The following is a 24,342-nucleotide window of genomic DNA, read 5'->3' on the forward strand; positions in this document are numbered from 1 at the left end:
GGATGAGAACTTAAAACATTGATGCACAGAAGGGAACAGAGCAAGTACTGGTAACTAGAACTGGTTTTCGATTGGTGCTTGATGGTCCGCATAGATTTGATGGACTGAGGGGCCTCTTTCAAATCTTTATGATTTCATAACTCCAAGGAAGTCCTGCCCTTCGACTCCGTTGGTTATTTATTTCTGACCACAATACACAAAACATTTTTGACATATCATATTTACTCCTCCTTCCATGGAAACCACTGAAGCTCTTTGTCCTGTTGTTTGCAACACATTTGTCAGATAAGATCCATCAAAATCCAGAAAAGTTCTTCCCTAGAGCCTCATCTTCCTGCAGCAGACAGTAGCAGTCTTGGGTCAGTGATGTCAAAATTCATTCTGCAGAAGGAACTAGTGTTGAAATCAGTTCCAACTTGGTACAACACAAGGTATGGACTTCAATATCAATCTCAATATCCCAATTTATCCTTTAGAAGGGTGATTAACATCCCATTTCAACTGCTGCAGTGCATGTGGTGGAAATACCCGAGTGTTTTGTCAGGTCATCTCAGATGTCAGTTGAAATTCAGCCAGCTTGCTCTATGCCTGCATTCACATATTGGCCAGATCAAGTAAGGATGGACAATGTCCAACAGTGAAAGACAATGGCAAATCTAATGGGTTTTTAATGACAAGCCAGAATGTTTTAAATATAGCAAACTGACAGCTTTGTGGATATTGTTAATGTCAGCAGTTTTCTTTATATAGATTCATCAGATTTGATTTTAAGTTCTCCTACTGCCACAGTGAGGTGTGATATCCAGTCTTTGGATCAATAGTGCAAGCCGCTGGATGGAAGTCCAGTTAATTTAAGTACTATGCACCAAATCCTCAAAATGCTGTGAAGGTTACTTTGGTCATGATATTTTACAAGTTTTCTCTGGGGTAGGTTTGGAGATTTCTCCGGGGTAGGTTTGGAGATTTCTCCAACATATCGCAGCTTGCAGTCCACTGCTGGCTCAAGGTCACAGGTAATCCCTTAGAAACTGTAATTCCCTTACCCTTGCCAAAGAATAGCAAAAATGGGAATAGGCTCACATGTTGCAAAAGTTTCAGGCTTCTCCATTGTACTACATGCCTCTTAGTAGATCTATTTGAGAATAGATTGCAGCTAGCTTTGATAGTCAACCTTAAGCACTCTGTGACCAGAAGTCCCAGCTTTAGACTGACCGTATTGGCAAAAGTAGTTGCAGCTTTGGACAAAAGGCATGACCAAGAAGAGCTATCATTCATCCCTTTACAACTGTCACCTCGTATTACCTGTAGGAGTATGAATGATCTCGACTCTGAGTGAGAAGGAGTTTGTAGTACCACAGAACCAGTGCCACAAGGTGTTATCTCAACAATTCCCAGACCTCAGCTGAAGGACAGATTGGTGGTCTCTGGTGAGCCTTGGACAATGTCACGATGTAAGCAGACTGAGTCTGGGTGAGAATCACATGGTTTTTAACTTAGAATTCTGATGATTCACTACAACACCTAGGTGGTTTCCCCACATGCACATCGGAAACACATCAGAGGCTGTATTTTAGTGCATTGAATGAAAGTTGGGGTGGCTTTATTGGCTGACAAACAGTATCAGAAGGTGACTGAACTGCTATGAAAACTTGGTGAATATTGACCTGCATCACAATCTTCCCTTCTACATGATGATACACAGAGTGCCTATGAATTTAATAAAGACCACCAATGGTGCATAACACTGACATTTTTATTAGAATTCATTTGTAACAAATGGAACTTGTGTCAGCAAATAACTGATTTTCTTACAGACTTTTTGCCACCAATGTAACCTAAGTAAGAAAATAAAAAGCACGCTTTTCAATCTGTAAAACATTTATGCTAACTACTAATTAGAGGTAATTGTATGATTCTTTGAACAAGCCATGTTACATTTTGTTTTGTTCAATCTATGCATTCAAATGAGAGCAGTGAACACAGTCTGTTTTACTTTGAAAATAAATCCAAGCACTTCAAACTTGAATGGAAAAATTCACAAGATGGGCATGGTAGAATTTGAAGCCATCGGGAGATTTGTCAGAGTATTTGGGCATCATTGCAACCACCTTTTCTCTCCTAAAATTCTGTGTTATTTACATAAACACCTAGAGTGAACGCATAAATTACACAGGGGTTCAAGTAGCATGTAATTTTGGGTGTAGAATCACGAGGGCCGTGCATAGTACAAAGTTTTGGAAAAGTGCACATCTCCCTGGAGGACTTTAGACTTTTGCAAAATGGATAATTAAAAAAAGAAAGCAACAACTAATATGAGAAAATAATTTGCAGAAGAATTGCTAAATTAAAATATACTTGTATCATACAAATGTTATCTATCTGAATGCAACTAATTAAAAAAATTATATATATATTTATATATATTGCCTACATAGGTTAATGGTTAAATAATCATAGCACCTTGTCAGCTTTCAAAGAGAGAAAAATATATCTTCCTGCAGATTATGAAGGAATTTGCAGATTAAGAGGTTTTAATAAGACAGTGATGTGGAATGGGAGACAGTGAGTGCAATCAGGAACACACATCAATGAGAAGCTAGATTAAAAAAGCAGCAAATACGCTGGGCATTCTTGACAACTTACTCCATTTATTGTAATTACCCTGGCTACCACATTCTGATTTTCAGTTTAAATACTTCAATTTTTTTAAATCAGCTCTGGGGGAAAAATGCATTCCCAAACAAGAATTCCATTGGAACATTTTCTCACTCAACATGTTCTTATATGATTTCACAAATAGCTCTTGGTACAAAACAGATACTTTGTTTTTAAGAGACATACATTAATTGGACAAATATATGAACAGTTATACTTGGCAACCTCAGCAACTCGGCTCAATACTGATCGAGGTTAGGCTGGTGGTTCTTAACTAGGTAATGGTCTGTATCTCATCTCACAGGAATATTAGCAGATTGTTAATTTTACAACATGGAGAGGTGCATCAACATGACATAAACTTACGGCTTCCATCCTGAGGTAGCCTTCTGTCATCTTTCTTATTTTAGAAAAAAGTGCTTTTGTATGATTTTGAAAAGTTTTTGACCTCTGAGAGGAAAGAAAACTAAAAAAAAAACAATAGGGTGATTGGTCTCACAGACAAATTGTAATGATTCCTGACATGTCTTTCCACCTAATTTCAATGTTCTTGGTTCTTCTAATGCAAAGAACCTGCTAACACCGTGGCTTGCCTAACACTACCATTGTGCTTGCACTTGCTTGAAAAGCAATTGGAAAAGAACTAAGAAAGGGAATCTAATTTTCATATATAAAAAAGCTGAAAACTCTAAATATGACTGCTGTATCAAGGACAAATACATTAAAAAAATCTGTTGGTTGACTCAATGAAACAACTGAGACCCAGTTGACCGTGGCACTATTGATGAAGAAATTTTAACCATTTTCCACAGAACTCATTTCTGCTATCTAGATGTAATGTAATGTGATCACCTACTGGATTTGACTTTAAGGTACACAAAAGACCTCAATACACTTGAAGCACTTCAATTCAGAGATAGAAATTAAATGCGAAGTATGTACACAATGGTATAATAGTGTCTAATTTGCATATAAAGTTATCATTGCAATCAAAATTAATGCTTAAAGAGGAAGGATAGTCTGCGTTCAAATCACTCCCATTTAGCAGAACAACATTTATTTTAATCTTCCAGTGACATTTCTTTCTGGTGAGGAGATGCCAAGTCTGGCTTCTGTTTGTTGCCTGGGCACCCTTTCAGGGTGTTCCAGACTGGTAGTTACAGTAACCAACAAGGAAGGGCAGGTTCCTAGGCATTGTGGAGCCCCTGATTTTGTGTTGGAAGCTGAGAATCCAGCAATGTCAACTGCAAGGTTTTCCCAACATTTGGGACATATTCTGCCTCTCGCAATGTAATTCCTCTGCGGGACTCCCAATTCCTGCAACCATCAGCTCTTAGCCTTGCCTCACAGGCACTGTGAAACACTGCTGCTTTTTGCAGTAGATCCACTCTGCAGCAGTATCTGCCCTTTTCCTATGGAATTACACAGGTGTTAGCGATGAGACTTTACAGCAAGGCTTCTCGATAAAGTTAAATTCTACTGAATCTGCAAAAGAAACACAAAACTGTGTACTATGGCTTCAAAAAATGTGAAATGCTTTGAACTGTTATCCTCCCCTCAAGATTTTTCATCCTCTTAAAGAAATTAAAAGACTTTCAATCCCATTTTAGCTCTGAAACAGGGATTACTTAATCCAAGTATATTTAACAACATGCTCACTATAAAGTATAGAAGCAAAATGAAAGTCCCACGCTAAAAGTTTTAAAACTTATTTGCTTTTTTATATGCAATTTATTGCGTACATGTGCAAAGATACGTTTCAGTATATCATATGAACCTATTAAACATGGATTACTAAGTTCATTGATGTGCATTCCAGTAGACACTAACTTTTCACCATGTCATCATGGAAGCCTAGACAACTAATTATTATTCAGATGGAGGTTACTAGTGATATATTTGGCGAGCTATTCAACCACATCTTAAAATCCTTGACATGGATGATCTGATGAATTCAGTAGCAGCAGCTTTATACTTTGCCCCTCCCTGTTGATTCCATAAAGGCCCTTTTTCATTTAATGTTATTAGTTGATTTGTTTATTAACTGACTGCTAAGGGCAAGTTTCATTAAAATGAAAAACTCAATCAGACCATTATGTGGTAAAAGATAAATAAAAGGACAGCACAAAAAATGTGCATCAAAAATTTCAAATTATTTCCGTTTCTACAGCCAGATACATACATCATTTCTACAGCTTAAAAAAAGCTACAGTCTGGAAAAAACATATGAACAAATAAGCAACTTTTTAAATTCACTTCATTGAATGATAAACTTTTGTTAAAAAAGGGAAAGAAGTTTACACAGTTAAAAATGAAGCACAGGTCAGCAGTATATTACAGTACTAAAAAACTAAATCAGTAATTTGAACATTCCCTCCCTCTTAATAATTAGTATGAGCAAATGGTGGAAAGGGGTGATACTGAAGCAAACGTGTCCTACTAGATTCTTAAGTCAGGAACTGGCCTTTTCATAACATTTTTATTCCCTTGCAGACATAGTACTCTCAAGATTCAGCTTTGCAATCCTTTCTCCACAGTTCTCAGACATTCCTTCCTCAATCTCAGTCTTCTTCAATCGGTTCACCTCCACTTCAATCATCAAAGTTGAATCCTTGAGTTTTCTGAACAATTCTTTTTGGTGCCCCATCAGAAAAGATTCTCCTCCTCTTCTTAAGTTGGTTATTAAATTGCCAATTCTTGGTCCACCTGGAATAGTTTATTTTTAAATTTCCCCTGCCCCCCCCACTAATTTATCTTTAGCTAGGAGTAAGTAGTACTTCTCAAGCACATTGTATGGCTCAGAAGAGGCTTTCTGGATCTTAAATGGCCTACTGTAAATCCAAGGTGGATTGGGTTTCTATGTTGCATAGTGATCGAAGCTTCCAAGGTACTCCAGTGCAGCTCGATAGCAGAACTGATATTGATCCTGCAGAAAGACAAGAGGAAATGAATTTCCAATAACAGACCTCTAAATACAGTAAATGATGCAGCTAAATTTCAGAATGAATATGTGAGAGGAATATAGTTCAACAACGTGCAGCTCTAAGGACCTATGATTGCTATGCGCTGACAATATTGCAGGAACGTCATGCAATCTATGTAGTTTTAAAGGCTTTCTTTGAAATTAAACAACTCTGCAAACATTAGCCTTTGACACTGGACAAAAACCAAGTCTGTATCTTTTTCTCACATGATTTATCATCATTTTGAGTGTGCGCGAAGTGCATCTTGAAGTAACATTGAACAGCGGACCTCGTTTTGTTGCTTTGAGATTAAATGCTAGAGCTGCCCATGGAACTCAACTGAACAGACCATGCTTCATTGAAATGGTACTGGCAGACTGGAGATCACTATGCATAATATGACAAGCCTTTGAAACAAAACCCTCATCTAGACACTCTTAAGTGATCTGTTGAAATTCCTCTCCACTATCTTAGAAGTATATACTTTAAACAAGTGGAATGCCTCCTATAAACTGAACCGATTTGAATTTCAGATGGCTAATTTAAGGGTTCACTTGGTCAATATCTTTTTATTCTAACCGCTATTACTTCAAATATTTCCATCATCCTTATAAGGAAAATGTCCTCAAACATTTACCAGATAATTGACTATCAGCTTTGATCTAGCTCAATTTACACTACAAAAAAACCACCAAGAGAAGTTGTTAAGGGGTTCTTCCATTCGTCGCACATTTGACGGGACGTTGTGTGTTTTTCAGTGGTGCAGTGGCTAAGGGTAACTGGCTCAGGAGGAGTTGAGGCCAGCAGGGATCAGCCATGGCCGTACTGAATGACAGGGCATGTTTTGGAGACCTGATGGCCTCCTCCTATTCCTATTTTCCTGTACTCTTGTGCCCTTGGCATTCTAAACAGGCTGCAGTGAGTTACTGTTTCAGCAATATGGGAAGATTTCCCAGGTCAGGATTGAGTGCACCTCATTTTCTCCTTTCCAACTTCCACAAGAAATTGATAACCTCTAATTCATTTTGCCCTGGGAATTGAGGTGGGGGAATAAGACCATGCTTCAATGTCTTTACACTCAGTCATAGGAGTACACAGCGATTACTTGCAACCTAAATGAAAGAAAATAATATTCTCATGTCATCTGAAATTCAACTTGTCAGACGTGCACAGAACAGATACTCTCCACACAGATAAGGTGTTCTGTTTTTGGCTAAACTTACTTCATTAAGAACCTCTTCTGTTTATGCCTCTTTCTTTGCAACTGCCAAGCATATTCTCTTAGTGATGGTGTGTGCAGTGACAATTTTGTCAGTGAAAAATGGGAGCATGAAACCAGGGTATTTGTTGCCAAGGTCTGATTAAAAATAGCACCGTCTTCTTTCATTGATGAACAAAAATGACAAAATTTGGCAGCTCAGTCTGCAACTGTCATCATTGTTATTGTAGATGGAAACCAGGGATTGTTATTCACAAAGTTACAGTCAATGCATTCTCCAAACCAAGTATCAATGTATTTCTGCTTAATGATTCCCCTCTCACATTAAATTGAAAAGGAAAAACAAACTGTACTTTACTAATGCACAGGTATCATTCTAGTGATTTCCTCACTTCACTGGTTGCAGCCAATACCACTCATTGCTTCAGTATTGTTCTTGGAAAAGCATCGGAACATCTTGACCGATATTTATGGCTGCACATCTCTTGTTTTGCAATGCTTGTCCACTTGAAGCTCATTTGCACATAGTTTTGAGCATCTTGATGAACAGACGCTCATAATATGGAGGGGGAAGCACAGACAGTCCGACCCTTCAGCCAATGAGTCCATAGGGACAACCAACCACACTAATCCCACAGCAATCAGATTTCATTCTTGACACGTCTCCTTCCATTCCTAGATTATAATGACACTATATTCTGCATTCTGCTTTCTTCACAGTGTACTTATGTTTGGCATTATCTACCTGATGGCACACGAACAGAAGCTGTTGTCGGTATCTCGGTACACGTGACAATAGAGCGCAGGTAGAAGAGCTGGCACTGGAGACCCAGGATCAATCCTAACACTCGGGCGCTGTCTGTGTGGAGTTTGCACACTCTCCCTGATACTGTGTGGATATCCTCCAGCTGCTCCTGTTTCCCCCTCCCCCTTCCTCCCAAAGAGGTGTGAGTTGTTAAGTTAAGAGTAAATTGCCTTTGCTTCAAAAGCACCCGTGTGTGGGCGAGTGCGGAAGTTGATGAGGATGTGTGGCGAATGCAAAAAGGGATTAATTTAGAATGAGTGTAAATGGGTGGTTTATAGTTAGTGTGGGATGGCACAGTACTGTAATGATTAGCTTAGCGCAATTACAGTGCCATCGATTGGGTTCAATTCCACCACTATCCGTAAAGAGTTCGTACGTTCCCCGCATGATCACGCGAGATTCCTCCTGATACTATGGATTCCTCCTACATCCAAAAGATATACAGTTAGTAAGTTAATAAGTCACACAGGCTCATTGGGACCGAAAGGGATAGGTTCCCCTTGTCCTCATCTAGCACCCCACGAGCCTCCATATCCAGAAGACCATTCTCCGTAAATTCCACTAACTCCAACAAGATCCTACCACTAAGCACATATTTCGGAAGCTGCCCGACCTGCTGAGTTCCTCCAGCGTGTTGTACATGTTGCTTTGACCCCAGCATCTGCAGTGTACTTTGTGTTTACATATTTCCCTCCCCTGCCCTCTGCTTTCCATAGATATCCCACTCTACAAGACTCCCTTGTCCATTCATCTCTCCCCACTTAGCTCTGAAAGAGTGACAAGTAATGCGTTTGACTCTATATCTCCTCCCTTACTATCATTTGGGGCCCCAAACAGTCCTTCCAGGTGACTTGGCACTTCACCTGCAAATCTGCTGGGGTCTCCGGTGCTGCCAGTGTGACTTACTCTACATCTGTGAGACTCGATGCAGATTGGGGGGCTGCTTCGAGGATCACCTATGCTCTGTCTGCTGCAAAATGCAGGATTTCCTAGTGGCTACCCAGTTCAATTTGACCTCCTGTTCCCATTCTAACATGGCCTTCCCTATGCCATGATGAGGTTAAACTCAGGTTGGAGGAGCAACACCTCATATTCCGTCTAGGTAGTCTTCAGCCTGATGGCATGAACATTATTTCTCCAACTTCCTGTATTCGCTTCCCGCTCCCTCCTTCTCTATTTTCCTATTCCCCATTATGGTTTCTCTCTCACCTTGTCTTCTCCCCAACTTCCCATCATCCTCCTCTGGTTCCCCTCTTTCTTCTATGGTTTACTGTTCTCACACAAAAAAAATCCTTCTTCTTCTTCGGTGCTTTCTTTCTTCCACCCATCCCTTCCCAAGTTCTTATTTCATACCCCCTCTCCCACCCAGCCACCTTCTTCTCAACCTGGTCTCACTTTTCACCTACCAGCTTGTACCCCTTCCCCTCCCCAATCTTCTTATTCTGGCTTCTGCCCCCTTCCTTTCCAGTCCTGATGAAGGGTTTTGGCCCAAAACGTTGTTTCTCTACCCCCCTCCATAGAAGCTGCCTGACTTGCTGGGTTATTAGAACATAGGTTAATATAGCGCAGGAACAGGCCCTTCAGCCCACAATGTTGTGCTGATTCAATGTCCATAGCCTTCCATGTTCCTCATAGTTATGTGCCTATCTAAATGACTCTTAAAAGTCTCTAACGTATTTACCTCACTTACCACTTGAGGCAGTACATTCCAGGCACCCAGCACTCGGTGTAAGAAACAACTTGCTCCTCACTTCTCCTTTAAAATTCACCCCCTTACCTTAATTGCATGCCCACTGGCATTAGACATTTCAATCCTGGGAAAAAGATACTGTCTGTCTACTTTCCCTATGCCTCTCATAACCTTATAAACCTCTATCAGATCTCCTCAGCCTCTGCCACTGCAGAGAAAACAACCTCTTGTTATACACATGTCTTCTAATCCAAGCAGCATTCTGGTAAACCTCTTCTGCACCTTCTCCAAAGCCTCAGCATCCTTCCCGTAATGGGGGCAACCAGAACTGTATGCAGTACTCCCGATGCAGCCTAACTAGGGTTTTATAAAATTCCTCCAGCATTTTGTGTGTGTTGCTCAAGATTTCCAGCAACAGCAGAATATTTGTGTTTAAGTTTCCTGAGAAGCTTTTTGATCCTGCTGGCCCAAGTTTAATGAGCGCTTTATAATCCGGAGGATCTTCTTGCAGCATTGGAAGATGTTTGATGATCCTGCCAGACTGGCAAGGGATGAATCACATGGTGCCATGTCTCTTGATCCAAAATGCTAATCATAGCTGCACTCATGTCAAACTTTTCTGAATCCCGTAGTTCATGCCAGAATAGAAACTCTCATCCCAGTTCATAATTCCCGTGCATCCTGCATGAACTCCATTCATTCCATTCATCCTGAATGTAACTGCAGGACCTAGAGGATGTGGCAGTCGACAAACATAATGCACTCCTTCTGCAGAATACAGCACATGATGCCAGAGAAAATCAGGCTGCATGCCAGTACTCAGCAATCAACAGCCATGCAGAGGAAACAGTGACCATCTCTGGCATTTAAGCTGGCCTTGCTTGGAGGGATGGAGAGGTCTGTCTCATTTTACCGGTGCTAAACGTGTTTTGGTTACTTGTTGGACATGCCTGTACCATTGAAAGCCAGGCTTCACCAGTGTCAATGCAGGTAGGCACTCACACAATGATTCACTAGATGATATCCTCCCTGTTATAAGAATGTGTATCTTTGTTATCCTTATTGCTTTGAATCATTCTTCGATTACAGTATAACACTAGACCCGACAAGAATACAGAGAGTGGTGGATTCAGCCATTTCCATCACATGGGGCAGTACGGTCATGTGGTGGTTAGCACAATGCTCTACCCAGGTTCATTTTCCACTGCTGCCTGTAAGGAGTTTGTACATTGTCTCTGTGACTGTGTGGGTTTCCTCTGGGTGCTCCGGTTTCCTCCCACAATCCAAAGACTTGCCGGCTGGTAGGCTGATTGGTCACTGTAAATTGTCCTGTGATTAGGTTAGGATTGAATTTGGGTGTCACAGCTCGAATGGCTGGAAGGACCTATTCTGCCCTATATCTCAATAAGTAAATAAATTGACTGGTACAGTTCTCCTCACTGTCACCTGTGAGAGCGTAGTGCTGAATAGTACACAGACAAAGTTAGCAAAAAACTTATGAAATACAGATTTCAAACTCTGTGAGCTGTGGACCTTGGTTCAGCATGAAAGTATACAGGAATTGCAAGCCTGAAACACTGAAAACTAAAAATATGAATTTTGCTCAATGAATTAATCATTCCAAGACTGATTCTTTTTGGAAAACAGGTCTATTAACATTTTAAAAACTTGCTCCATGTGCTCAGCACTGCTGATTAATAGGAATGAAACATTTCTGACACCCCAACTCTATTAACATAGAAAGTGGAAGGGCAGCAAATTTGTGTCAGAGAATTCACAGTGCAGTTTGCAATGGATTGTCTTTGAGGGTGGCAGGTGATGTCATGGAATTGGTGCAATGGCTCCAGTTCATTCACCATCCAATCATCGGTCTTTGACTATTCCATAAATGTCGGATTTGCTTTCAATTTGTGCCTGAGGATGTGCGCTCAATGATGAACTATTGGGTGGCCAGTGGGGGTAGGGTGGTTGAATGTCATGAGGTAATCCTTACATAGACTATTTATAAACAATAACCAGGAGATAATGCGCTTGATGTTATGAGGAAGCAAAAGGCATTTCCATCTTCTACCACCAGCAAGAATCAAATGTGCACAGGTTCAGACACTTGGTATTTATGCATGGCTCTGGAGCCTATGGCTACTATCTGTGCGATTATGACTGTATGCCTCCATGTCAGAAACCTGGCTGAACATACCAGAGAATTAGGAGCATTAAGATGCAATTTGTCCCCTCAAGCCAACTTTCCACCACTTCCCATTTCCTTTGACTCCCTAGAATGACTCATGGACTTAGGTCCCAAACAAATTTGGGAGAGAGAGATTCAACCTCTGTGTGAAGAAATATTTTCCCATGTCAGGCCAAAATAGCTCACCACTCCTTCAAAGTCTATGGTCCCTGGAAGAATTTGGCATGTTTCAAACTAAGGCGTACCATATAGGAGCAGAATTAGGCCAGTCGGTTTGTAAAGTCCGCTCTCTTATTCAATTGAGGCTGATTTTTAAAATCCCATTCTCCTGACTTCTCCCTGCAACCCTTAACCCCTTCACCCATCAAGAACCTATAAATCCAATTTAATAAAGCCAATGACTTGGCCTTCTCAGCCCTTTGCGGCAAAGAATTCCACAGGTACATCACTCTCGGCTGAAGAAAATTTCCATCGACGTACTGTCTTCTCATACTGGTTCCAGGGGTGGTAAACTAGACGCTAGACTTCAGTTGCAATCTTCTCAAGGCACTCTACAAATGCAGTATGACATCCTTGGTCCTGTACTTTCTGATCTCTTGAAACACCTGCATATATGCTATCAGTGAGTTGTGCACAGGCACTTCGTGCCCTCATCTCTGACCATTTCAAAGTTTTATGTTTTGTGTTTCTAAGTAGATAACTTCCATTAGTTTGTCTATACATTCTCTGGAACCTATTTACACTTCCATCTCAGTCACAATCCCAGAGAGATTTACATCATCAGCAAAACTAGAAATATGACATTTGGAAATATTGCATTTTGGAAAAACAGATGAGGGTAGGACTTTCACAGTGAACATTAGGCTCCTGAGGAATGCTGTAGAACAGGGGGAATCAAGGAGTACAAGAATATGGTTCCCTGAAAGTAGCATCACAGGTAGACTGGGTGCTGAAGGCTTTTAGCACATCAGTCAGGACACTGAGTATAGAAATTGTGATGTTATGTCACATTGGTGAGGCTGCATTTGGAATATTCTGTTCAGTTTTGGCCACCCTGTTACAGAAAAGATATCATTAAGCTGGAAAGAGCAGAAGTATTTAAGTGGGTTTTGCCAGGGCCCGCAAGATTGAATTTTAGAGAGATTGGACAGGTTGGGAATTTTTTCTTTAGAGTGGTGATCTTACAGAGGAGTATAAAATCCATCGTAGAGATGGGGTGAGCGTACGAAATCTATTCCTCAGGGGTGGAAATCAAGAACCAGAAGGCAAGAGCTTGAGGAGCAACATGTTTTTATTTGCACAGACGGTGGTAGGAATATGGAAAGAATTGCCAGGGAAAGTGGTTGAGGCAGGTACATTAGCAATTGGTTGTCTTAGGATTGAAAGATCTTGTGGACTTTGGCATTGTAGAATACCGTGTCCAGTTCACTAGTTCTTTGTCGAGACCAATGATGGGGGCGCTGCGTGGCCTTGGTTGTTGTGCAGAACAACCCCTCATGCCGCAGGGTCTCCTGTTGCAGCTACCCAGGGAAAGAGATGCCCGAGGCTTGAGTCCATGCTGGGTTGGAGCCTGGCAACCTCCTGTTGGTGCTGCCCTCCAGTGCTCACTCAGTGAAAGGCAAGCTGTGATGAAGACAGCTCATATGTATGGTTGGATGAAAATTAAAATGGAACATGAACTTGAATACTTAGAAGACCCTTTGACAGGTGTGTGGATATGAAAGGTCTAGAAGGATAAGGACAATACAGAGGCAAATGGGACTAGCTTAGAAAGGAATATTGGTCAGCACGGACCAGTTAGGCCAAAGGGCCTGTTTTCATGCCATATGACTCTATGACATTTTGTCTTCTCAGCCAAATTGTTGCTATGTATCATGAACAAGCTTTGATCTCTGTTGCACCCATTGGTCACAATAGGTCAACCTGAGAAAGACCTGTTTATTCCTACACATTGTCTTCTCTCTAATACCTGATTCTCAGTCTAGGCCAGTATGTTCTCTCCAATTCCACATGCTTTAAACTTTTTGACCAATTTCCTGTGTGGGACCTTATCCAAAGCCACCTGAAAATTCAATTGCACTGCATCCACTGGTGCCCACTTATCTATTCTATTGGTCATATCTTAAGGAACAGCAAATTACACGCATTATTTTCTTTTCATAAATCCATGCTCATCCTATTGTCTGTCTGACAGTGTACTGTTCTTATATCCTTTTGTAGATTCTGTATTCCCTCTAGTTGATAGGCCAGTATTTCCCAAGATTTTCTTCTCTCGTTCCTTTGTTAAGTAGGGTCTCACGTTCTCTACCCTTTAATCCACAGATATAATTCTGTAGAATTTTGCAAGATGGCAAGCTCTCAGATGAAGATGATCTGATCCTTTGGATTAATTGGCTTTTGGTTTCATTAAATCCTCAACCACTACCTTTTTTATTTCTTTTATTTCATAGCAATAAATTTCTTTTATTTCCTCATTTTTGTCCTGGCTTGCCCCAGTTCCCTGTTAATGAAGATTAGATCTTTTCCCCCAGGAGAAAAATAATAAATACCAGAAAACATGTTTTTAATTGTTGGAGGGGGAAATTTAAAGGTGATAAGAAGGGCAGATTTATTTATTTACTTTTACACAGAGTTGTAGGTGAACGGAATAGGTTACTAGGCATAGTAGTGATGCGAGCAGTTTGGTGGAGTTTCAGAGGCTCCTAGATAGACGCATGAATACGAGTGGAATAGAGGGATCTGGATAATACTCAGGAAGAGCACGTTTACTATACATTGGCATGAAGATCAGCACATCTGGGTCCGAATACCTTGCCCAGTGCTACTCTGTTCTGTGTTCTACATTAGATGAGACCAGTATTAGATAGTGCAAATATTGAAGCATGTGAACAAGGAAACACTTGTAAATCCAGTCAACATCAGTGAGAGGACAGATTCTATTACTTCTTGTTACAATCTGTAGTATTGTGAACCTGGGACCAGATCCAAATTAATCTTGTTTGAAAATCTATATATAAATATGAAAAGACCACATCAGGATTTGGTTTTGCTCACCATTCATCTGAAGTGACGGGTAATGGAACTGGTTCTGCACACTGAAATATTTTTTACTCAATGCACAATCCATTTTTCACTCTAATTTCCACTAAGATATTTTTGTGTTACTGCCCTCTCCATCTTGATTACTGCCCAAATTATTTTCCAACTAAACATACTGGAATGCTATTTCTGTTACTGTCAAGGGTGCTCTTGATTTGGTTACCAGGATGTACTTGCAAGGAATGTACCTTAAGTCACTCGATATTCAAATCAATTGGCACCAACTACAGATTCCTTAAAGCAACAAAGGGCAATCAGCTTGCACCTTTCCATTCTACAATGCGACATCCGCTCTCGTGTGAGACCTGACAAGTGGCTTTGGCTTCCACCATCACAGGATGAATGATACCATCAAAAACCCAAAGTACAGTTGGCAGAATACACTATGGTTGAAAGCTAGTCACTTTCACCAAGCTTACTGGCCACTTACCTTATTTATGGTAAGGGCTGCCTCTTGGAAATCCAAGTCCTGCACATTGATAGCCAACAACCCAGCAGTTGTCCCATGTAATGCAACAAGATTGTCCTCAGAGCCTGCCACAGCTAATCTATAAGTTGTTGATCCTTTGCCTTAGTATATAAAAACCTTTTGTTTCAAATGATCCATCATAAAGGATTGTTACCAATCAAGCTTTAGCTGTTAACTCAGAATGGAAGCCAATTAAACAGAGAATCTATTTACTTTATGTAGATTAGAATACATTAGAGGTTAATATTTTAAAAAACAATTTGCTTACCTCTGTCTGCACCATAGCTGGCCGTTGTGTTCTAAGCATTTTGACAGTCTGAAAGATATCCACAACACCCTCGTACCTCATTCTTTCCAGTACAATACTAAGTGTTATAAAAACACCAGTCCTGCCGACACCAGCGCTGTGTGAAGACAAAGAAGAGTTAATTAAATGACAATCAAGTGTCTGAGAGGCTGCATTGGTAATAGCTTCTCGCACACTAAGCAATTATTAAATATAATACCAGACCCTCTATGTTTGAATGCTCTATTAACACAATAGGCAGTGAGGATTTTCTAAGCACCAGAGATCGTAAAGAATCTGTGAAGCATGTGGAGCGTTCGGCTTTCAAAAACATGACTGATTTGACAGTGTTCACTTTTAATTGCTATAATGTAAAAGCATCTATTCAGTGTACTTCAATGATAATGGGAGGTTTTCCACATACAGACACTGAAGGCTTCAATATTGCTGTGAAGCCTGTAGAAATAAACCATGTTGTGAAAGCATAAATACCAATGTGGTCTTTGTTAGCTGCATTTTGTTTTGAGTTAAATAATGCTATGCTCTTTATAGTCTTCTGGTTTTATAAAATGCCCTTCTCAATCTAATAGACACAATCTAATAGTTCACACAAAATGCTGGTGGAACACAGCAGGCCAGGCAGCATCTATAAGGAGAAGCACTGTCGACGTTTCGGGCCGAGACCCTTCGTCAGGACTAACTGAAAGGAAAGATAGTAAGAGATTTGAAAGTAGGAGGGGGAGGGGGAAATGCGAAATGATAGGAGAAGACCGGAGGGGGTCCTCTTCCTTTTCCCATCCTGTCTCTTGCAAAAATGCTATCCCCTTCTCACAATTCCTCCGCTCCGCCGCATCTGCTCTCAGGATGAGGCTTTTCATTCCAGGACGAAGGAGATGTCTTCTTTTTTTAAACAAAGGGGCTTCCCTTCTTCCACCATCAACTCTGCTCTCAAACGCATCTCTCCCATTTCCCGCACATCTGCCCTCACCCCATCCGCCTACCACCCCACTCGGGATAGGGTTCCCCTTGTCCTCACCTACCACCCCACCAGCCTCCAGGTCCAAAATATAAATCTCTGTAACTTCCGCCACCTCCAATGGGATCCCACTACCAAGCAGATCTTTCCCTCCCCCGCTCTTTCTGCTTTCCGCAGGGATCGCTCCCTACGTGACTCCCTTGTCCACTCGTTCCCCCCCCCCCATCCCTTCCCACCGATCTCCCTCCTGGCACTTATCCTTGTAAGCGGAACAAGTGCTACACCTGCCCTTACACTTCCTCCCTCACCACCATTCAGGGCCCCAGACAGTCCTTCCAGGTGAGGCGACACTTCATCTGTGAGTCGGCTGGTGTGGTGGACTGCGTCCGGTGCTCCCTGTGTGGCCTTTTATATATTGGTGAGAGCCGACGCAGACTGAGAGACCGTTTCGCTGAACACCTACACTCTGATTGCCAGAGAAAGCAGGATCTCCCAGTGGCCGTACATTTTAATTCCACGTCCCATTCCCATTCTGATATGTCAATCCATGGCCTCCTCTACTGTCAAAATGAATCCAAACTCAGGTTGGAGGAACAACACCTTATATACCAGCTGGGTAGCCTCCAACCTGATGGCATGAACACTGACTTCTCTAACTTCCATTAATGCCCCTCCTCCCCTTCTTACCGAATCCCTGACATATTTAGTTGTCTGCCTGTTCTCCATCTCCCTCTGGTGTTTCCCCCACCTTTCTTTCTCCCGAGGCCCCCCATCCCATGATCCTTTCCCCTCTCCAGCTCTGTATCACTTTCACCAATCACCTTTCCAGCTCTTAGCTTCATCCCACCCCCTCCGGTCTTCTCCTATCATTTCGCATTTCCCCCTCCCCCCACTACATTCAAATCTCTTACTATCTTTCCTTTCAGTTAGTCCGGACAAAGGGTCTCGGCCCGAAACGTCGACAGTGCTTCTCCCTATAGATGCTGCCTGGCCTGCTGTGTCCCACCAGCATCTTGTGTGTGTTGTTTGAATTTCCAGCATCTGCAGATTTCCTCGTGTTTACAACCTAACAGTTGTTTCTTCACTCAAAATGGCGGTGCGTCCAGATGCAGTGGCCACCCCGGCTCCAACCTATTGAGTAGCTGTTTGTCCCTTACATCTTTCTTATGTTTGTAAGACGCTGCTAGATATCAATAACACTGAGTACTGCAAGTCTACCTAATTAGCGAGTTGTTGGACAGTGGGTGAGCTCCTCAGCATGCGCTTATTGTCCACCTCGTCATCGTCTGCGACAGCCACCCAGGGAGACGCGGTTGGCAGCGGTGCAGAAGGAAACAGAAACACAGAACGCGGACTGGAATTCGTGCAAGACTAAAGGCAAACCCCTTCAGGCCAGCTCTTCCATCAATTCTGCTTTCAAATGTTCAATTGCCAGATTCCCTGTCTCTGAGATGGAATCAGTGTGAGATGAAGGACAGCTGTGTGCTCTTTCTGATGGAAACATGGATCAAGGATACAACCCCTGAAGCAGCCAGACTGCTAGAGGGTTTCATCTCTTTTTGGCTGACAGAATTGCTGTGATCTCGGGCAGATCCACGGCGGAGGTGTATGTATCTACATTGATAAGAACTGGAGATTGAATGCATTGGTAGTGAAAACCCACTGTTCGCCTATGGTAGAGTTCATAATGGTGACGTGCAGGCCCTTCTATTTTACAGAGGGAGTTCACTGCTATTGTGATTGTGCCTGGATACATTCCCCACTGTGCCAATGCTGGGGAAGAGCTGTGTAAGCTCTATGGCACCATCAACAAACCATGCATCCCAAAGGTTCTTTATGGCCCAAAGGAGATGGAACACCCTATCTGGATAGCTGCTTCATCAGCTGGAGATTTCAACCATAACTTAAGAAAAGTCCTGCCTATATTCTATCAGCATGTTGACTTGCTCCCAGAGCTGAGGACACATTAGACCTGGTTTATACCAACATTCCTAATGCATAAAAAGCTGCTCCCTCAGCTTGGATACTCGGACCACTTATCTGCTATGCTAATTCCTGTATACTGGCCACTTATTAAACTTGTCAAATCAGTTCAAAAGGAGATAAAGACCTGGCTATAAGGAACAACCTCAGCTTTGTGGGACGGTTTTGAAAACATGGACTGGGGCACGCTCAGCAAGGAGGCTGCCTATGACCATCACATTAACGTTGATAAATAAGCAAAATTTGTGACTGGCTATGTAGAGATGTGCACTGAGGATGTCCCTGTTATTAAACACACCTCACATCCATGTGAGGGCAAATCAGAAGCCATGGCTGACAGCAGAGGCCCGAGCATGGCAGAGAGATGGAGATACTGCCCTCATACCAGGGAATAAGACAGGTCTCAGGCCAGCCAGAGTTGTGTTTTCTCTGTGCCATCAGAAAGGGAAAACGGGATTATTCACTTAGAATATACAACCACTTTTGTGACTCTGGAACCACAGGGAGTATGTGGCAGGGCATTCAGACCATAATGGACTGTAAGTGCACTCTGTACTGCAATGACAGTGATGCACCTCTTCCTGACGATCTTTTACGCTCAGTTTGATGCACGGAATGATGCGCCGGCGAGGATGATTCCCCATTCTGTCCAAAGAGCAGGCACTCTGCAGCTGATGTGAGGAAGACCCTAGCCAAGGTCAATCCGCATAAAGTGGGGGCCTGATAACATAACTGCTTGGGTGCTGAGGGACTGCGCAGCTCAGTTAACTGAGGTTCTAAGGCATATTCAACATCTCTCTGGATCCCCAGGCTTCAAGGTGGTCACCATCATCCTGGTGCCCAAGAAGGTGACAGTGACCTGCCTCAACAACTACCATCCAGTACCACTGACCTAAAAAACAATTAAGTGTTTTGAGTGGCTGGTTATGGATTACATTCAATCCCTTCTTACTGCTACATTGGACCTTTTCCTGCTTGCCTGAGTAGTCAGGGCATGAAGGGATACGGGGAGAAGGCAGGAGATTGCGGCTGAGAGCAAAAATGGATCAGCCTTGATGAAACAGCGGAGCAGATCCAATGGACCAAATGGCCTAATTCTGCCCCTTCATACTATGGTCTAAATTGGTCCACTGATGATGCCGTAGCATTTGCACTCAACTCTGTCCTGGAAAATGGTGTCTCATATGCCAGTATGCTGTTTATTGACTTTGTCTCATTCTTCAATATGATCATCTACGATCATCCCACAGAAGCTGATATGTAAACTGTCCTCATTGGGTCTCAACACCTCTCCTTGTAACTGGATCCTGGACTTCCTGACAGAAAGGCTGCAGTCAGTCTGTGTTGACAGAAACATTTCTAGCTCTATCACGCTGAACACCAGCACTCCCAAGGGCAGCATGTTCAACCCGCTGCTGTTCACACTGCTAACACGTGACTGCACTGCCAGGTCCAGTTCAAACCAATTCATCAGGTTCACTGATGACACAACACTGACCTCATTAGCAATGATGACGACGAGATGGCGTACAGAGAGGAGGTAAAGCAAATGGTAGAATGGTGTCTGCACAACAACTTGAGTCTCAATGTGGACAAGACCAAAGAGACGATGGTGGACCTTAGGAAGGTGCAGCCTGGCCACTCCTTCCTGCACATACATGGCTCCTCCATGGAGAAAGCTAGGAGCGCCAAGTTTCGGGGAGTTCGCATAATGGATGATCTCACCTGGTCCCTCAACACCAGCTTTAGGTAAAGAAATCACAACAGCATCTCCACTTCCTGAAGCTTCTCTGCTCCTATTTAAACCAATTTTTACAGGAGCACCATGGAGAGTGCATCAACATCTGGTATAGGAATTGCAAGGTATCTGACTGCAAGTCAATCCAACAAAGGCTCATGAGAACTGCTGAGGGGTGCCTTTTCCACTGACTATATAAAAGAGCAGGGCCCTTAGCATTGTCAATAATCCCTCCCTTTTGTCCATCAATACCTTTGATCCCCTACCATCAGGCAACAGTTACCAAAGAATTAGGACAAGAACTGTTAGAATGGGAAACAGCTTCTTCTTCCAGCCTAAGATGTCTGAACTCCTTGCCACCACCCAGTTCTCATCATGTATGAAGCACCAGTACTGTTAAACTGTTTACTTTTTATAATGTATTGTATATGTACCTTATCATTTGTTAATTTATTTGTGGTAATATTACTTCATGTGTTATGTGTATGAGTTATATGTACTGTATCGTGCACCATGGTCCAGAGGAGCGTTGCCTTGTTTAGCAGAGTACATGTGTATGGTGGAATGACAATAAACTCGTCGTTTCACGCCTTCTCTTTTAACCTTCATGCTTTTATTCTTAACCCACATATTCCATCAATGACAGAATGATGTATTTAAAAAGGTAATTTAATAGGATAAAGATAATATGAGAAAAATAATCTGCCCAGTTATTAATTTACCAAATCTGTCAATTGTTTCTGTTGAGGTGAATGTAAAGAGCTAATGCCCTTTGTGTTTATGATGAGGAGGGTTCTGTTGGGATGAAAGATGGAGAGACAAGCTGCCAAAAGTAGAAAAGGGAACAGGAGCAAATACAATAGGGAGATAATGGGGAATAATTCTGAAACCTCAGGGATCTCAAAAAGTACATTTGAGAGGAATTTGAAGTCTACAGAATGAAACATGAAATGAGAGTCTTAGAGCTTTACAGACGGGAGATGCAGAAATTCTGTTTGAAGGGAGATACTGAGACAAAGAATGTCATCAGACGATGGCGAAGGAACAGAGCTTTCCACTTCATTTAATTAAGTCAATTTGAGGTAGATGTTTGTTTTTTGAGCTCACAGAAGATAAAGAAAAACAGAACAGAGGGAGTAATTTTTAATCTGCTTCATGCAATGGGAACTTGGTGACAATATCCTGACATTCTTCTCAGTCTCAGTCGCTGTCATGATTGTAAGGAACTGAAATGGCTCTGATGATGGACTATCCACAGTGCCCTTACAACCCTCGGAAGCAGCCTGCAGCGAATTTCCAGTCAGGAGCAGTAAAGCTTCCTAAATACCCTGATATGCAAGTTGGGCGTTTAGTCCTCAGAACATGCCAACTAAATATCAATGCACTGAGCTCTCTTCCAGCGACCCAAATACTTCAAAGGTTGCAATAAATACCTTCCAAAAATTGAAACAATATTTTAAAGCACTGATGAACTGCAGTTCAACTAAATAATTCCCATACAAAAATAAATTCATAATTTCTGGAAATACTCAACAATCCGTGGAGAGAGAAATATTTCACATCAAAAGCCTTTCATTGACCAAACACATCATGTCTATTTCTCTCACCATAGATGCTGCCCGGTGTGGGCTTTCAACATTTTTTGCTTTTATTTCAGATTTCCAGCTGCAGCAAAATTTTGCTTTGGGAATAAATGCATAAAGTCTTGATTTGAATTTTTTTTTAAAAAACGAGGTAATTGTAATTTGTCCTGTGATTAGCCCAGGATTAAAGTCAGGGGATTGCTGGGCTGTGTGGCTTGAAAGGCCCGGAAGGGCCCATTCCACACAGTGTGTTGATGAATAAATAATAAAGTTGTCGGTGTGATTAATGACCTGAAGGAGGGGGCAAAATGTAAAGTTTCCAGATTTGCTGATGATATAAAGATGGGTGAAAAGCCATGTTTTGATGAGGACATTGTGATCCTGTAACGGAATAGAGACAGGTTGAGAGATTGGATGCAAACCTGGCAAAAGAGAGTTTAATGTGGATTAAGCACTTCAGAAAGTGGAATCAAAAGGTCATTATCTAAGTAGAGACTGAAAATGAGTGAAGTTCAGAGGGATCAAGGTGTTCAAGTACATGAATTACAAAAGGTTAGCAGGTACGTCCAACAACTACCGTAGATGTCGGATTATAAGCCGCTACTTTTTTCCCACATTTTGAACAGCTTTGAACTCTGCGGCCTTTAATCCGGTGCGGCTAATGCATGATTTTTTTTCATGCCGCCAAAAACATTTTGCCTCGTAACAGTAGACCAATAAAATTGATGAGTAGTTCACAGAGGTCCAATGAAATTGTACGATAAATCAAGCGCACTTGCACAATTAAATTATTGTAAATCAGTCATTTGTACTCACCCTCATCAACATGGAAAACACTCGAAGAAAAGCATTGTGCTGCCTTTATGGCAGTTATTTAGTTTATAATATTTTCACTTAGTAATTCATTTTCTAGTTAAAGTTAGAAGTGTTTTAACTATATTTGTTTTCTGTACTATATCGCGAGATGCTATGACGTCACACCCGGTTTCGCCGCGTCTTGTGGGAAATATACCGGTTTGCGATAAACGGGAAGGCGGGGGGCGAGCGGCATTACGCGAGCGGCATTGGATCTGAGCGAACGCTGCTTTTAAGTTAAAGGCGATCAATAACTTTTCCTGGTAGGCTGCAGTATATATATTTTTTACCAGTCGTTAGGAGATATTGGAATGTTGTTCAGTAAAAAAGTATACGCAACGTATATTTAAAAGTAGCCGCGTTACAGGCACGGTTCGAAAAAAAGCATTTGCAATATGTATTTGTTTATGTTACCATATGGATTTAATTAAAAGTTAAAAAATCCTCACGTGTAATATCTTTCTGTGTAAATATCTCATATTACAACGTGGGACACCTGCGGCCGAAAATCCGGTGCGGCCTGTACAAGTAAAAAATTGATTTTATTTCTAAAATTAGAGCCAGCGGCTTTTAATCAGGTGCGCTCTGTAGTCCGGAATCTACGGTAGTTAAGAAGGCAAGTGGCATTTTGGGCTTTTATTTCAAAGAAGTTCTAGTTTAAGAATTTGTGGGTACCATGGCTAGTGCAACGTGGAATGTGTGGGGTATCCCTGGGTGCTCTGGTTTCCACCACAGTCAAAATATATACTTGGTAGGTTAAATGGTCATTGTGAATTGTCCCGTGATTAGATTAGGGTTATTCGAGATTGTGGGGTTGCAAAGCCGGCATAGTGCGAAGGGCCAGAAGGGTCTAATCCACACTATATCATTAACTAAATACTAACAAGGAGGATTAGTTACCATTGTGCAAAAGACAGCAAACTGTGAGAATAAACAAACAATAAATATCAAGATCACAAGATGAAGAGCCCTTGAAAGTGAGTTCATAGGTTATGGGAACAGTTTGGTGATAGGGCAAATGAAGTTGAGTGAAGTTATTCCCTTTGGTTCAAAAGCCTGATGGTTGAGGGGTAATAACTCTTCCTGAATCTGGTGGTGTGAGTCCCGAGGCTCCTGTACTTTCTTCCTGATGGCAGCAGTGAGAAGAGAGCGTGGCCTGGGTAGTAGGGATCCCTTATGATGGATGTTGCTTCCCTGTGACAACATTTTGTGTACATGTGCTCAATGGTAGGGAGGGCTTTACCCATGATGAACTGCAGTACACAGACATTTCCTTGCTCAGAGAGAAATGAATCTCTGGAATTCCTTGCCCCAAGTGTGGGTGGAGGCCAGATCATAAGATATATTTAATATATCTGCAAATTAAGAGATTGTGGGGTTATAGGGAACTGTAGTTGAGGGTAGTAGAGTTTGCCTGTGATTGTACTGAATGATGGAGCAGGTTTGTGTGTCTTTTACTGCCCCTATTTTCTTGTGTTCTAGCAACATCACATCCCTCTCTCCACCAACTGGATTCTGGCTTCTTTATTCCAAATTGATGAAATAATATTTTTTACCAGAACAGAAGATTCTCTACTATCTGTTCAGAATTTCAAAGAACCCATTGAGGATTTGCAGAGTGGATTGAAAGTCCACAGAAAGTCTGCAGAGTGGATTGAAATTGCAATGGTAAAGGTTCCATTGGTATAACGGTTGTTTGAACAGCGGCCAATTAAAGACCAGGAGCGGGAGAAGAGGTGGCTCATAGTGATCAGTAAATGTGCATTAAAAAACAATGCTTCAAGGGAGTTTTGGTGTTTGAACAATGGCCAATCAGAGAGCAGGATTCATTAG

General features: G+C 41.8%; 1 protein-coding gene across 26 annotated transcripts in view; it reads right to left on the reverse strand.

Annotated features, from left to right (window-relative positions):
* Positions 1–1,735: 1,735 nt before the first annotated feature.
* The window catches only part of LOC140729077 (receptor-type tyrosine-protein phosphatase delta-like), a 2,395,537-nt gene continuing 2,372,930 nt past the window's right edge, over positions 1,736–24,342 (reverse strand). For all 26 annotated transcript variants that reach the window (XM_073048383.1, XM_073048384.1, XM_073048388.1 and 23 more), the window contains 2 exons: positions 15,357–15,492; positions 1,736–5,581 (listed from right to left, as the gene is read on the reverse strand). In XM_073048383.1, coding sequence (XP_072904484.1) covers positions 5,513–5,581; positions 15,357–15,492 — 205 coding nt within the window. In that variant the 3' untranslated portion in view covers positions 1,736–5,512. The remainder of the gene's footprint in view (positions 5,582–15,356; positions 15,493–24,342) is intronic.

The sequence above is a fragment of the Hemitrygon akajei genome, chromosome 6 (assembly GCF_048418815.1).
Source record: "Hemitrygon akajei chromosome 6, sHemAka1.3, whole genome shotgun sequence".
Lineage (NCBI taxonomy): Eukaryota > Metazoa > Chordata > Chondrichthyes > Myliobatiformes > Dasyatidae > Hemitrygon > Hemitrygon akajei.